The sequence below is a fragment of the Triticum urartu genome, chromosome 6, assembly GCF_003073215.2.
Source record: "Triticum urartu cultivar G1812 chromosome 6, Tu2.1, whole genome shotgun sequence".
NCBI lineage: Eukaryota > Viridiplantae > Streptophyta > Magnoliopsida > Poales > Poaceae > Triticum > Triticum urartu.
In genome coordinates, this window is record NC_053027.1 from 283,388,175 (window position 1) to 283,399,779 (window position 11,605).

General features: G+C 41.6%; 2 protein-coding genes across 3 annotated transcripts; one reads left to right on the forward strand and one right to left on the reverse strand.

Moving 5' to 3' along the window:
- Window positions 1–270: 270 nt before the first annotated feature.
- On the reverse strand, window positions 271–5,821 carry LOC125513242 (protein NONRESPONDING TO OXYLIPINS 2, mitochondrial-like). 2 transcript variants are annotated; one of them, XM_048678293.1, is made up of 3 exons: window positions 5,554–5,821; window positions 5,350–5,471; window positions 271–516 (listed from the first exon to the last, which is right to left on the reverse strand). In XM_048678293.1, exons 1-3 carry the CDS (start codon window positions 5,664–5,666, stop codon window positions 491–493), a joined length of 261 nt encoding a protein of 86 aa, XP_048534250.1. In that variant the 5' UTR covers window positions 5,667–5,821; the 3' UTR covers window positions 271–490. The 2 variants fall into 2 exon arrangements, with proteins under 2 accessions (XP_048534250.1, XP_048534249.1); XM_048678292.1 differs by having other exon boundaries at window positions 5,285–5,471.
- Window positions 5,822–5,887: 66 nt separating this feature from the next.
- LOC125513241 (protein phosphatase 1 regulatory inhibitor subunit PPP1R7 homolog) lies at window positions 5,888–9,182 on the forward strand. The gene is made up of 6 exons (XM_048678290.1): window positions 5,888–6,175; window positions 6,969–7,199; window positions 7,301–7,447; window positions 7,539–7,681; window positions 7,831–7,945; window positions 8,737–9,182. Exons 1-6 carry the CDS (start codon window positions 5,888–5,890, stop codon window positions 8,815–8,817), a joined length of 1,005 nt encoding a protein of 334 aa, XP_048534247.1. The 3' UTR covers window positions 8,818–9,182.
- Window positions 9,183–11,605: the final 2,423 nt, after the last annotated feature.

Sequence of the window (11,605 nt, forward strand, 5' to 3'; positions counted from 1 at the left end):
GTAACATAGAGTAGTAACATGCGTATGTTACTAGTCTTTGTTACTACCTCTATAGTGAGGAGTAACATATGTGTGATAACATGCAATACTTCATTTATTACGCTATAGACTCATCTTGCCTTAATATATGTTATGTTACTCATACTAGTAGTAACTAGTTATGTTACTACTTTCCTCTTTTTTTTTTATTGTTTGCCACATCATCTATTTTATTTAGAAATATGTGATGTTACTACCTATGTTACTATGTTACTCTCATTGTGGGTAGTCTTAAAAAGACAAACTAGAGCAGCAGTTCTTCCCATAACTAGATCGTTAACAAATATAACACTGTTCAGTTAAGGCTCGAGCTGATATGAAGTGCACATAGTAATTGCTTCTGAGCAGTACATCACATATTAATGTGCGGAAGAATGCCAACAAGCAAAACCCATTATTGAAGGGAATAAATTTCTTGAAAAGTCCGCTGCGTCTGTCCCAACCTCTTTCATTATCGAGGCACACTCAGACCAGTTTCTGCAAGGCAGCAGGAAGATCATACATTTCAGTTGTCGTGCTGCAACAGCATTTATATAAATCCCTGAGCACACCGGGAGAGGTGCCACAACCAAAACACGAAAGACGTAAAAATGACAGCAAGAAATTTGATAATCCCCTAATGTAAAACCAAGTTACCAAACGTATGTCTCACGTCTGAACAACAACAAAATCACAGTATTGAGTTTGGAAGTCTGGAGTTTCTTGGGTAATAAAACAATCATGATAAGGTAAAAGAAAATATAAATGCTCCATGATGTGGAAATACCGAATTCATTTTATCCAACAGACTGATAGTTATGCTATAGGAGTACAATTTTTTTCTTCATTGACCGATGTATTCTGAAACTCGGTTGGCCAACAGAGTTCATCCAAACAGAGCATTTTGCACCTATATGAAATATGCAGATTGGTGCAAAACATCATTGAGATACAAGTGGGATTTATGTGGCAAACAATTTGAATTTCCAAATTTACAATAAAGTATCACGCCAAAGCCATTGGTCAGACAAAGATTACAGCAGTCTAGCTTCTGTTCCAAACAGCATCCGAACTAAGATAATGATGTCCTACTCAATTGAAGGTTACCATTACCTACTTTATGGAAACATTAGAATGATGTATTAACGAAACTAGCAAAAACAGGTAAATATCAGAATATTAAATTAATAATCTCAACTTCTCAAGCAATAAAAGATAGAGCTTAAGTCACATAAACAATCTGAACATGGACAGCACACCAGGGACCCCGACAAGTTAGATTTTACTATAAAATCAGTCACTGGAAGCAAATACAAATTTTCCACTGTCAACTAATCAGTTACCGAGAACACACCAAATAGTTACAACCACGTCAAGCACCCTAGAGTCTTGTTGCCTTATTGAGAACTCTTTAGGTATATATAGGCCTTTTTTCCTTTTGTTTCTTCTCAACTTTGCTATCTTAGCTGCTAAAGGCATGCATTTTCTGATGTTTCCTTTCAAGTGTCTTTCTTACCCTAGAGCCTAGACATGTATCTTCACCACCTTGGACCACACTCTTCACATCTTAAGCATGGGTACATAGCATTTATACGCTAAAGTCTTTTGTGGCTACAAAGTTTCAACAGAATATGCTAATCCAAGCGAAACACACGTGAAAATCATCGCCAAGATGGGGTTTGTCTGGAACGAGATAAAACAGGTATCTATAGTGTCAGCATTCATTTTAAATTGAAGTATTACAAAAATGCTTTATAAATTTTAACAACAGAAATGCCTATGTTTTATGGTTCCTAGCATTTCAAACTAACAATATACTAAGTACTCATTTGTGGTTAGTAATTTTAGGAAGGGTGCGTTATACTAAATTGGTTACTATATGTACCACTGATCTAAATAAAAGGTGTTGCAGCCTAATACACTTCCATTTACAAGATAAAGGTAGCTTATCCATTGCATGAATTTTAATATAAATCTAAACTCGGAGAAGACCAGTAATAATGGTGAATGAATGTGAATTACTGAACCGCCATTTTGTAGTAGATATCTCCTGTCTCTTGTTACAAATTATAGCACTATAAGCATTTAACAAGAAGAATTTAGTCAACTTTTCCATTCATGCTGCTTCCATGGATAATTCTGGAGCTCCATTATTTGTATAGGAAAGATGCATTAGGTGCTTATTCCGTTACTGCAAAATACTAACAAATCTATCTAAACTTTATATAGAAACGTGTGCAAGACCAATATAAACACAAGAACCTTTCCTTTTAAAATGATCTAAACAAAAGAACATGGGCTGACCTTTTGTTACTTGCTTAAGGTTACATTCAACATTACTGTGCATATAGTTCGGTGACAACCACATTGTGCTGCTGCCACACGCTTAAGTGATGTCGGCCTATCTTTTGCTTAGCTATGTTTTAGTTTATCTCAGGCGTCCTACTACTACTATTAGGCAATCTCGTCACCGTGAAAAGTGTGTTTGCAAAATCTCAACGTTTGTGCTGCCCTTGTATTGAACCGATGCTATGTTCTCGAATCTAAGCTAAGCACTATACATACCGGTTTACTTTTAGCCATGTTCTATCAGTGCCGTAGAAGTTTAGTATCGAATCAAACCACCCTGTCAATCTGCTCCTGGAATGTCAGACGGCTGGGCAACCCGCAAAAATGCATCAACGTCCTCTCTGAACTCATCAACTTAAATCCACATCTCGCTTTGGTTCAAGAAACAAAATTAGCTTCGGTCGATGAGTTCAAATTCCAGTTCTTCATCCCACGGACTATAGAATACCGCGTTCTCTTGACAACAATTGGCACTGCAGGCGGGGCCATCTCGACGGCTAACTCCAGATTCTTTAACATTACCAATCAACAAAACTACACCTTCTCCACAACCATCAACCTCTCCACCACGGCTCACCCTGCTCCTAATTGCAATCACCAATGTCTATGCTCCTTCCAATCGCTCCTTAAAGCTAGACTTGGTCAATAAACTACTAACCATCAAACAAGAGGATCACATCCCCTGGCTCATTATCGGTGACTTCGATCTCCCTACATTTTTCCTCCGAAAAGAACAAGCAATCATTCCAGCAATCAGAGGCCAACTCTTTCAAGGACACCATTGACCAATTATCATTGCTAGAATTACCACTGCTTGACCGTCGCTTGGCCCGAACAAATGCTAAATCAATGTCCACCCTTGAGTGCCTGGATCGGGTCTTCTTTAATCTTGCCTAGAATGACAAATTGCCGAATATTACTCTATTCTCAACACAACTTATTTCAGATAATGTGCCCCTTCTCGTCCACATTAACACAAACGGTCCTTGTTCCCGCCATATCCTATTTGAACCCGGTTGGGCCCTTCATTCTGTCACCGGATCATTCGGCAATGTTGAGCCTCTCCTGCATAGAGCCGGCCGGCCCAGTTCGCATCAATACATCTAGTGCGAGCCTTAAAAAGCTCTTGCTCAGGTCTCAAAATTAGGACCCTAAGCAGGCTCCGGCCTTTGTCTGTGTAGGTTTTTGCAAAAAAATGAACATCAGTTTATCAATTTGAAAGATGAACGTCGGCCGTTCTCCACAGCCGAATCATAACTTAGGATTGTTATTATCGCTGTTTTACAACAAACAATTAAAGAAATAGCAGCCTACTGGCGCTTACACCTGAAAATAAGAGGCACTATAGATGCCGGTGAGAATAACAAATTCTTTCATGTCTCCGCCTCTAAAGGACTTCGAAAAACAATGTCTATACCTCACACGATCAAAAAGCAACTCCTATTTCACCCAGATCATCGGGCTTGCTAGACATAACCTAGACCTTTTATCTCTCCAGCCTCTCAAAATACAATGTCACACAACTTTATTCCATGGCTACACCTTTATCCAAAGCGGAAATTAAAGAGGCCTTTCTCCAATTGAACCGTCAAATAAGCCCACGTCCCAATGGTTTCGGACCAGCCTACTATCAGAAATTCTTGTCTCTCCTAAAACCAATCATCGTACCCTTCCTCTCAAACTTCTTTCACTTGCAGGCCAGACGAAACGCTTGAACCAAGCACATGTTGTTCTGGCCAAAAAAGACTCCGCTGCTATGCCCGACTCATATAGGCCCATTTCTCTTTAGCACTGTCGGATCAAAGCGGCCACTAAGGTTCTAACAACTATGCTCAAACCACTAATCCCCTACATCAGTATTGTGGTCCTTCCTAACAAAATTCTCCTTCAAAGAGGAATGTCGAAACAATGTTACTCTTGGATCCATATCCTATCCGCTTGTAAAACCGCAATAATGCTCAATGGTGTTCCGGGTGACTGGATCAACTACAAAAATGGTTTGCGCCTAGGACACCTTGTCTCTTTATCATAGTGGCAGACTTACTACAGTAACTCATCCACCATAATTCCCACCTACTTCACCATCCGATCTTTACACACCTACCACCAACCACCATGCAATACGTTGATGATACCCTCACCATCGCCAAGGCAACTGCTGCCGCTGCAACCGCTCTCAAAAACATCTTGCAAGATTTCGTCCGAGCCAATGGTCTTTCCATTAACTTATCTAAAACCACCTTTGTGCCGATGAATTTACGTCAACAACTATTGTGGAATCGCTGCTTTGCCCAATCTCCTCCTTCCCCCACATCTACATCAGACTACAACTCTCACCCACTCGACTACCCTCTGGTGCTTTTCTGCCTATTTTGCAAAGCTGTTGCAAAGACCTCGCTGGTTGGAAAGCCAGCCTAGTGAACAATGCTTAATGCTCATCCTATGGAAGATTTGGGACTCGAGGAATGGAAAAGCATTTCATCACCTTGATATCCACTCGGCTACGTCGCTTCGGCTTATGATTTCAGATTTGGACCTTTGGTCTCATAGACTTTGTAAACATGCTGATAACAAATCCGCTTTCTTGTGGTGTGCCTTCCTCTCCTCTTGCTCTTGCATTCCTATGTAACTTCTGGTAAACCTTGTAACCGGCCTTGGCCGTGTAACACTTTGAGTAATATATTCAGGTGGGGGGCCTCATCGTGAGCATTTTGTTTATTTTACGTTAAGTATAACATGTTCACAATGGCATAAAACTAAACACAGTCCCCCTCCCTGCCTCACATAGTTTAATCAGTTCATGAATGGCACAAAACGAATCTGAATTTCAGGATTCAACAAACCGAATCAACCAAAATTGTGTGTGTCGGTTACGCATGAACTAAAATAGGCAGGTAACTGAGCAGTCAAAACTCACAGGTAGGATGCAAAGATTAAGATCCTATCAGACTCAGACTCCCGGGTTGGAGCTGCAGAGCGTACCCTGCGACACTGCCCGGGCCACCTCTGCCCCAAGCCGTGACGTTAGCCTCGCCGCCGAGATTGCGCTGTGCAGCGGCTGCAGAGATCGTGCCAGCGCCACCTGCCGCCCCAGGGAAGAAGCCCTGTACCACGCAAACCCCACGGTTCAAGGCTAACTTGGAAAGCATTTGAGAGAGGAAGCGTGCAAGGGGGTCGATCACTTACCTGGGGGTTGGAGCGAGAGCGCGGGGGAGAGAGGCCGCGGGGCTCCGGGCGGAAGCTGAGCGGAGGAAGGCGGCTGCGACGGGACGGGAGAAGGAGCGGAGGCGCGACGCCATTGCCGGGAGGAGGAACGGAAGGAGAGAGGGGAGGTGGAAGGGCGAAGGTTTTAGGGTTTTGGACCTTGCGATTTGAGACCGAGTCGCTGTACATGGGCTTTAATGGGCTATTTCCAACCAATCGGATTAGGCTAGGCCTTTAGGCCCCCATTCGGCATATTCTTCTTCTTCTCCCCTTTGCTTCTTCCAGAAGCTCCCTGAAAGTCCAGGCCCGATCCCCCATGGCCTCCGGCGAAGGCACCGGAGATTCGAAGGCTGCGGGGGCAGGGATGGAGGTGCCGGAGGTGGAGTTGTGCCTCGATCTCACGAGCTGCCAGCTGCATGATCTGAGTGAGGTGGAGATCCCGCCCACCCTGGAGGAGCTGGACCTTACGGCGAACCGTCTCACCGCAGTCGACCCCCGGATCAGCCACCTCCCTCGCCTCCGCAAACTCTCGTTCCGCCAGAATCTCCTCGACGACGACGCCGTCGCGCCCCTCTTCACCTGGGATGCCATCGCTGGCTTACAGGTGATTATTTTTATGTGTTGAGAACCGCTTGAAAATATGTGATCGAGAGACTTTCTTCGGCTGGTCCCATCTTACTTACCTCTTTTGTTATATGCATGTGTCCTATTGTTGCACTTTCTTTCCTAGTACAGCAACATTTTTTTCTTCCACCATCACAAGATTTTGTCCGCCTGCCAAGCAATGATCTGCAATTATCCGCAAAAAAAAAAGCAATGATCTGCAATGAGCAAATTTTTAGGCGGTACCTTGCTAACATGTGTATGCAGGAAAATTGAGTGTGAAGTAAGATGTTAACTGATTATTATTTTTATCTAAATAAACAACATTCGTGAGCAAAACTGAGAGTGTTTCTGCAGAAATGGTTATGCACATCACTTATTTATCACTTTACAAGCTTATATGACATGAAGCCCCATGTAAACAAATTTGATGCATGCCATTTCATGATATTTACATGAAGGCAACCTTACATTCTTTGTTAAATACTCCCTCCGTAAACTGATATAAGAGTGTTTAGATCACTATTTTAGTGATCTAAATGCTCTTATATTAGTTTACAGAGGGAGTACTTTGCACACGGGCTTGGAAGTGCAATTTAAGTTTTACTCTTAAACTTTGCTGTGTTATTCCTGAAATTTTCTCATGGTAAGTAATTTTTTTTGCGGGGGATTCTCATGGTAAGTTATCCATGCCTTCTGACAAAGTAATTTACTATGCAATGTTTTTCCTTATCCTGTAACCAGAAATGGTGAAGTGATTTTACAGTGCTATTTTAAATCATTTCCGATTTCAGGAGATAGTCCTTAGAGATAACAAGCTTACAAAGATCCCCGATGCCAGCATCTTCAAGGGTCTTCTGGTGTTTGATGTTTCTTTCAATGAGTTGTCGTCCTTAAATGGTTTATCCAAGGTTTCCAGCACAGTGAAAGAACTCTACTTTTCGAAGAATGAGGTTCCAAAGATGGAAGAACTTGAACATTTCCATGCATTAGAATTGCTTGAACTTGGTAGCAACAGATTAAGGGTAAGCATTTAGGTGCTTCTTTACACATGATGGTGCATGTTATAATAAAGAACTTGGATGGATCCTGGCCCTATGTTCTCACATGTTCTACTCTATTTCAGGTGATGGAAAATCTGGAAACTTTGACAAATCTACAGGAGTTATGGCTCGGAAGAAACCGGATCCGGACTATCAACTTATGTGGGTTGAAATCAATCAAAAAAATAAGTCTGCAAAGCAACAGGCTAACTTCAATGAATGGCTTACAAGTACCGTGTCGTACCTTCACCAGGTCCCTAACTTTTTGCTGAAGTAATTGCTACTCCTACTCGCTAATTTGTCTTTTGCTTTTGAATTCAGGAATGTGTTGCGTTAGAGGAACTGTATCTCAGCCATAATGGAATCCAAAAGATGGAAGGCCTTTCTATGTTACAGAACCTTCGTGTTTTAGATGTTTCATCTAACAAACTAACTGCTATCGAAGATATTGAGCCATTAACCAGGTAGCATGATACTACATAACTGATTGTTTATCATCCTTGGTGCACAAAAATAAGTGGGGAAATTGATCCAAATATCCTAAGCTACATAAATAGCTTGATAGATTGTTTGTTCCGACTCTTTTACTAATTTGACATTATGTGTTTTGCAGGTTAGAGGACTTGTGGTTGAATGACAACCAAATACCATCACTGTCTGGGATAGAATCTGCTTTGTCTGGTTCACGAGAGAAACTGACCACCATATATCTTGAGAGAAATCCTTGTGTACGTACTTATATCCTTTGTTTAGTTATGTCTAGTTACTATCAGTCTCATTCATTGCTGTTAAACCTGATTTAAGAGTTATTGTTACCATCTTAAGCATCATAATGGCACCATCATAGTAGTAAACTCAATCTCACGTTTTATGTTGCGAAAGTTGGTGCATATTGTTGAAGTCAACATTGATTGTGTATGGAATTCTGGATGAATGTTAAGTGTGACATCCAAAGTGCTTTAACCATTTATGATGTACTGTATATTTTCTGGTCTCCATTATTGCTCTATTATTACTCTTAAACACAGTCTCTGGGTGTTTTCCTGTGCCGCGTTTGATTTACCATTACCATTATGACCGAAATGGACATCAGGTTTTCTTTGAACATATCAGTATCTTCAAAAAGTTTGAAGCACTTCCGCTGGTTCTGAATGGACATCATTGATTTCTCATGGATCATATATCCTACAGTACTTATTTTGCCAGTTCTTTATCAACTGTGGTGCAATCTGGAAGTTTCACAAGTAATATTGTATTCATCAAAGTACCTAGAATACAACTAAGATGTCACCGATGGTGGGAACTTCGTGTACTAATACTTCATGACACTATTGAGAATGGAATGTTGATTTTGGAAATGATTTTTCTAGTGATGTTAATTAATGTACATCCAGTACTGTAGAGTATATTGTGCAACTGGCCTACTATGCACCAATCTTATGACTATACCCTAAAATTATCAATCTTCAGAGCTCATGTTAAAAGTGAATCTTATTGTTTGTGCCTTACTTTTTTGCAGGCAAAAACTCCCAACTATTCATCCACATTGAAGGAAATATTTCCAAATCTTGAGCAAATTGATTCAGATATGCTAGCGTGAAACAGGTGGACTCACTTTCTCAGATTGTTGAAGTTAGTCGAAATATGTGTTGTGTTTCTACAGGAAGAAAGCAGTCATCCAGTTCAGAACAGACAACATAAGCTCCCGGTCAAGTAGCGCTGCAGTTTGTACTGGTGATCTGAATGGATTATTGCCAACTTTATTTGAAAGGCCCGTCCTGAAGTTGGGTCATTTCCTGCCGAGATCTATAAAAACTGAACTTATGTGATAAAGCCATCCTATGGTCCATGACTCCATGCTCGTGCCACATTGCAAGGGATGATGTATTTGTTTTCCCTTTTCCCTTGAGTGATTTTTCAGTTATTACTTGGTCTAAGTTTATGAAGCCGGGTTTTGTGGTGTTAGACGCTGGCCGGACTAATCCAGTTGCTGCATCTTCAGCTGTTCAATTGTGGATTGATCAACCTTACCGTGAGAAACTCTTGAATAACATACAACGCACAAACTTGATTAAAAGAAAGCAACGTGGCTTATTGAAGGATACCACTGTCAAGAGCTAGTTGAGACATTGGGAATCCACAAAACCAAACGATATGTTTTTTTTTGCTTTATTCCAGGTCGCTAAAAACTTTCACGGTTTCATAAGATGACCCGTTGCGCCCATGGTGTAAAAAGCAAGAGCGAGCCAAGTATTCAAATCATGCATATGTGACTAATTTAGAACCAACTTAATAGATACTTATATATCATTACATGGTACCATGATAGACTAAAAGGAAGTAATGAGATCACATGACAAATAGCATACATTGGTTTTATACAGCAAGCTACAGTAGCAAAGATGCATTGTATATCTGCGAACAATAGCATAAATTGGTTTTATGAAGCAAGCTACAGTAGCAAAGATGCATTCTATAGCTACCAATTGGGAAGACCGGGACATGGAAGTGATGGTATTATGCAGAGTGAGCATTCAAACCATGCACACTAGAATATTTAGATGCAGCCGATACATAGCATTACAAGAGAGCCACAAGATCATTTTACAATAGCTTATTTACATTGCTTTTATGAAGCAAGGTACATTGCATCCATTGACAAGAAGCCTATTAGGACCGAGTAATGTACTTTGAGCCATATATTACTTTGGAATGAAACAATAAGCACGATTCCAAACCTCATTTCTATAGCATAATAGGATGAGAGGCAAATAGTTTTTTAGATAGTCCTCAGATATTCTAAGATAATGTTTATGGACCATATATTACATGGCATGATATAAGCATTCATGGATCAAAAGAAGATAGAGTAAGCACAAAATCACATAGATCGAAGAAAAGAAAAACGTACAACACTAAAGCATCAACTACTATTGACTAAGATGGAACTTGCTCACTTATTTGTGTCTCTGAATAAAGTACAACCTACAATCTCACTTTGATCCGAAGGCATTATGTTTTTTTTCACTGTTTGTGCTGCAACAAAGTTGTTTATGATAATACATGGATAAGAAGTGAAAAATATTATTGATTTGCATAATACCATGCAAAATGACTCTACTGCCCCTTGGCAAATTTGCAATTCTGTTCAAATCTTCTTCCCCGTGGTTGACCGCTAGTCCTTTTTTTGGCAAACTCCGAGCCCTGCGCTCCCAAGGAGGGGGCCTCCCTGCTTTCATTAAAACCAGAACCAAAAGGCTCAACCAGGATTACAATTTGAGTAACATCACAAACCTCAAAAATAAAGAAGTTTACAATCATGCCCTCAAGATACTTGTGCCGAGGGACAACAACACAGGTCAATAGCTGCTTCATGGACTGCCACCATGACGCAGAACACCAACCACGTGTCTGGCATCCTTGGTTCCATCGACCAATTCTTCACCCCGTTCCCCTCCCCCTTACTCGTACTGAAGTGAAGTGAGAAAGTACCAGGAGGAGGCTGACAAAGGCACCTTGGGATCCATCTTCGTGGGTGGCTCACGCTGCAGCTTGGTGGCAGAGCGGCTCCATTGCAGCTCAAAGGCACTGCTGTTGGGAAACATAGCATGCAATTTCAAAAAAATTCCTACGCTTACGAAAGATCTATCTAGGAGATGCATAGCAACAAGAGGGGAGAGAGTATGTCTACATACCCTCGTAGACCGAAAGCGGAAGCGTTTGACAACGCGGTTGATGTAGTCGAACTTCTTCTCGTTCCGACTGATCAAGCACCGAACGTACGGCACCTCCGAGTTTTGCACACGTTCAGCTCAATGACGTCCCTCGAACTCTTGATCCAGCAAAGTGTCGAGGGAGAGTTCCGTCAGCACGACGGCGTGGTGAAGGTGATGTTGAAGTGATCCGCGCAGGGCTTCGCCTAAGCACTACGAAGATATGACCGAAGGCGTAAACTGTGGAGGGGGACGCCGCACACGGCTAATAATTGTTGGTGTATGTTCTAGGCGCCTCCCTCCTCATATATATAGGTGGGAGGGAGAGGGAGCAGCCAAGGGGGACGCCCCAAGTAGGAGGAATCCTACTTGGAGTCCCTCCCTGATAGAGGCGAGGGTGTCCCGATCTTTCGATGAGATGATAACTATCGATTTGGTGGAGACGACTTTGACGATCCGACTACAAACGTGCACGACGTTGCACCTTAGCAATCGCTAAACCAATCTCCCGAGGTTACTAACGATGCCGGAAGCACGGTCAGCCTGACCACGAAGGTCTATTCCTGCAAGCAATCGAAGAACGAGCAAGAATATGATAAAGCAATCTGAATATTGCAAATATATATGAGGTATTGATAATGGTGGGGATCCGTAAGCGGTCTTGGTCTGGTTGTT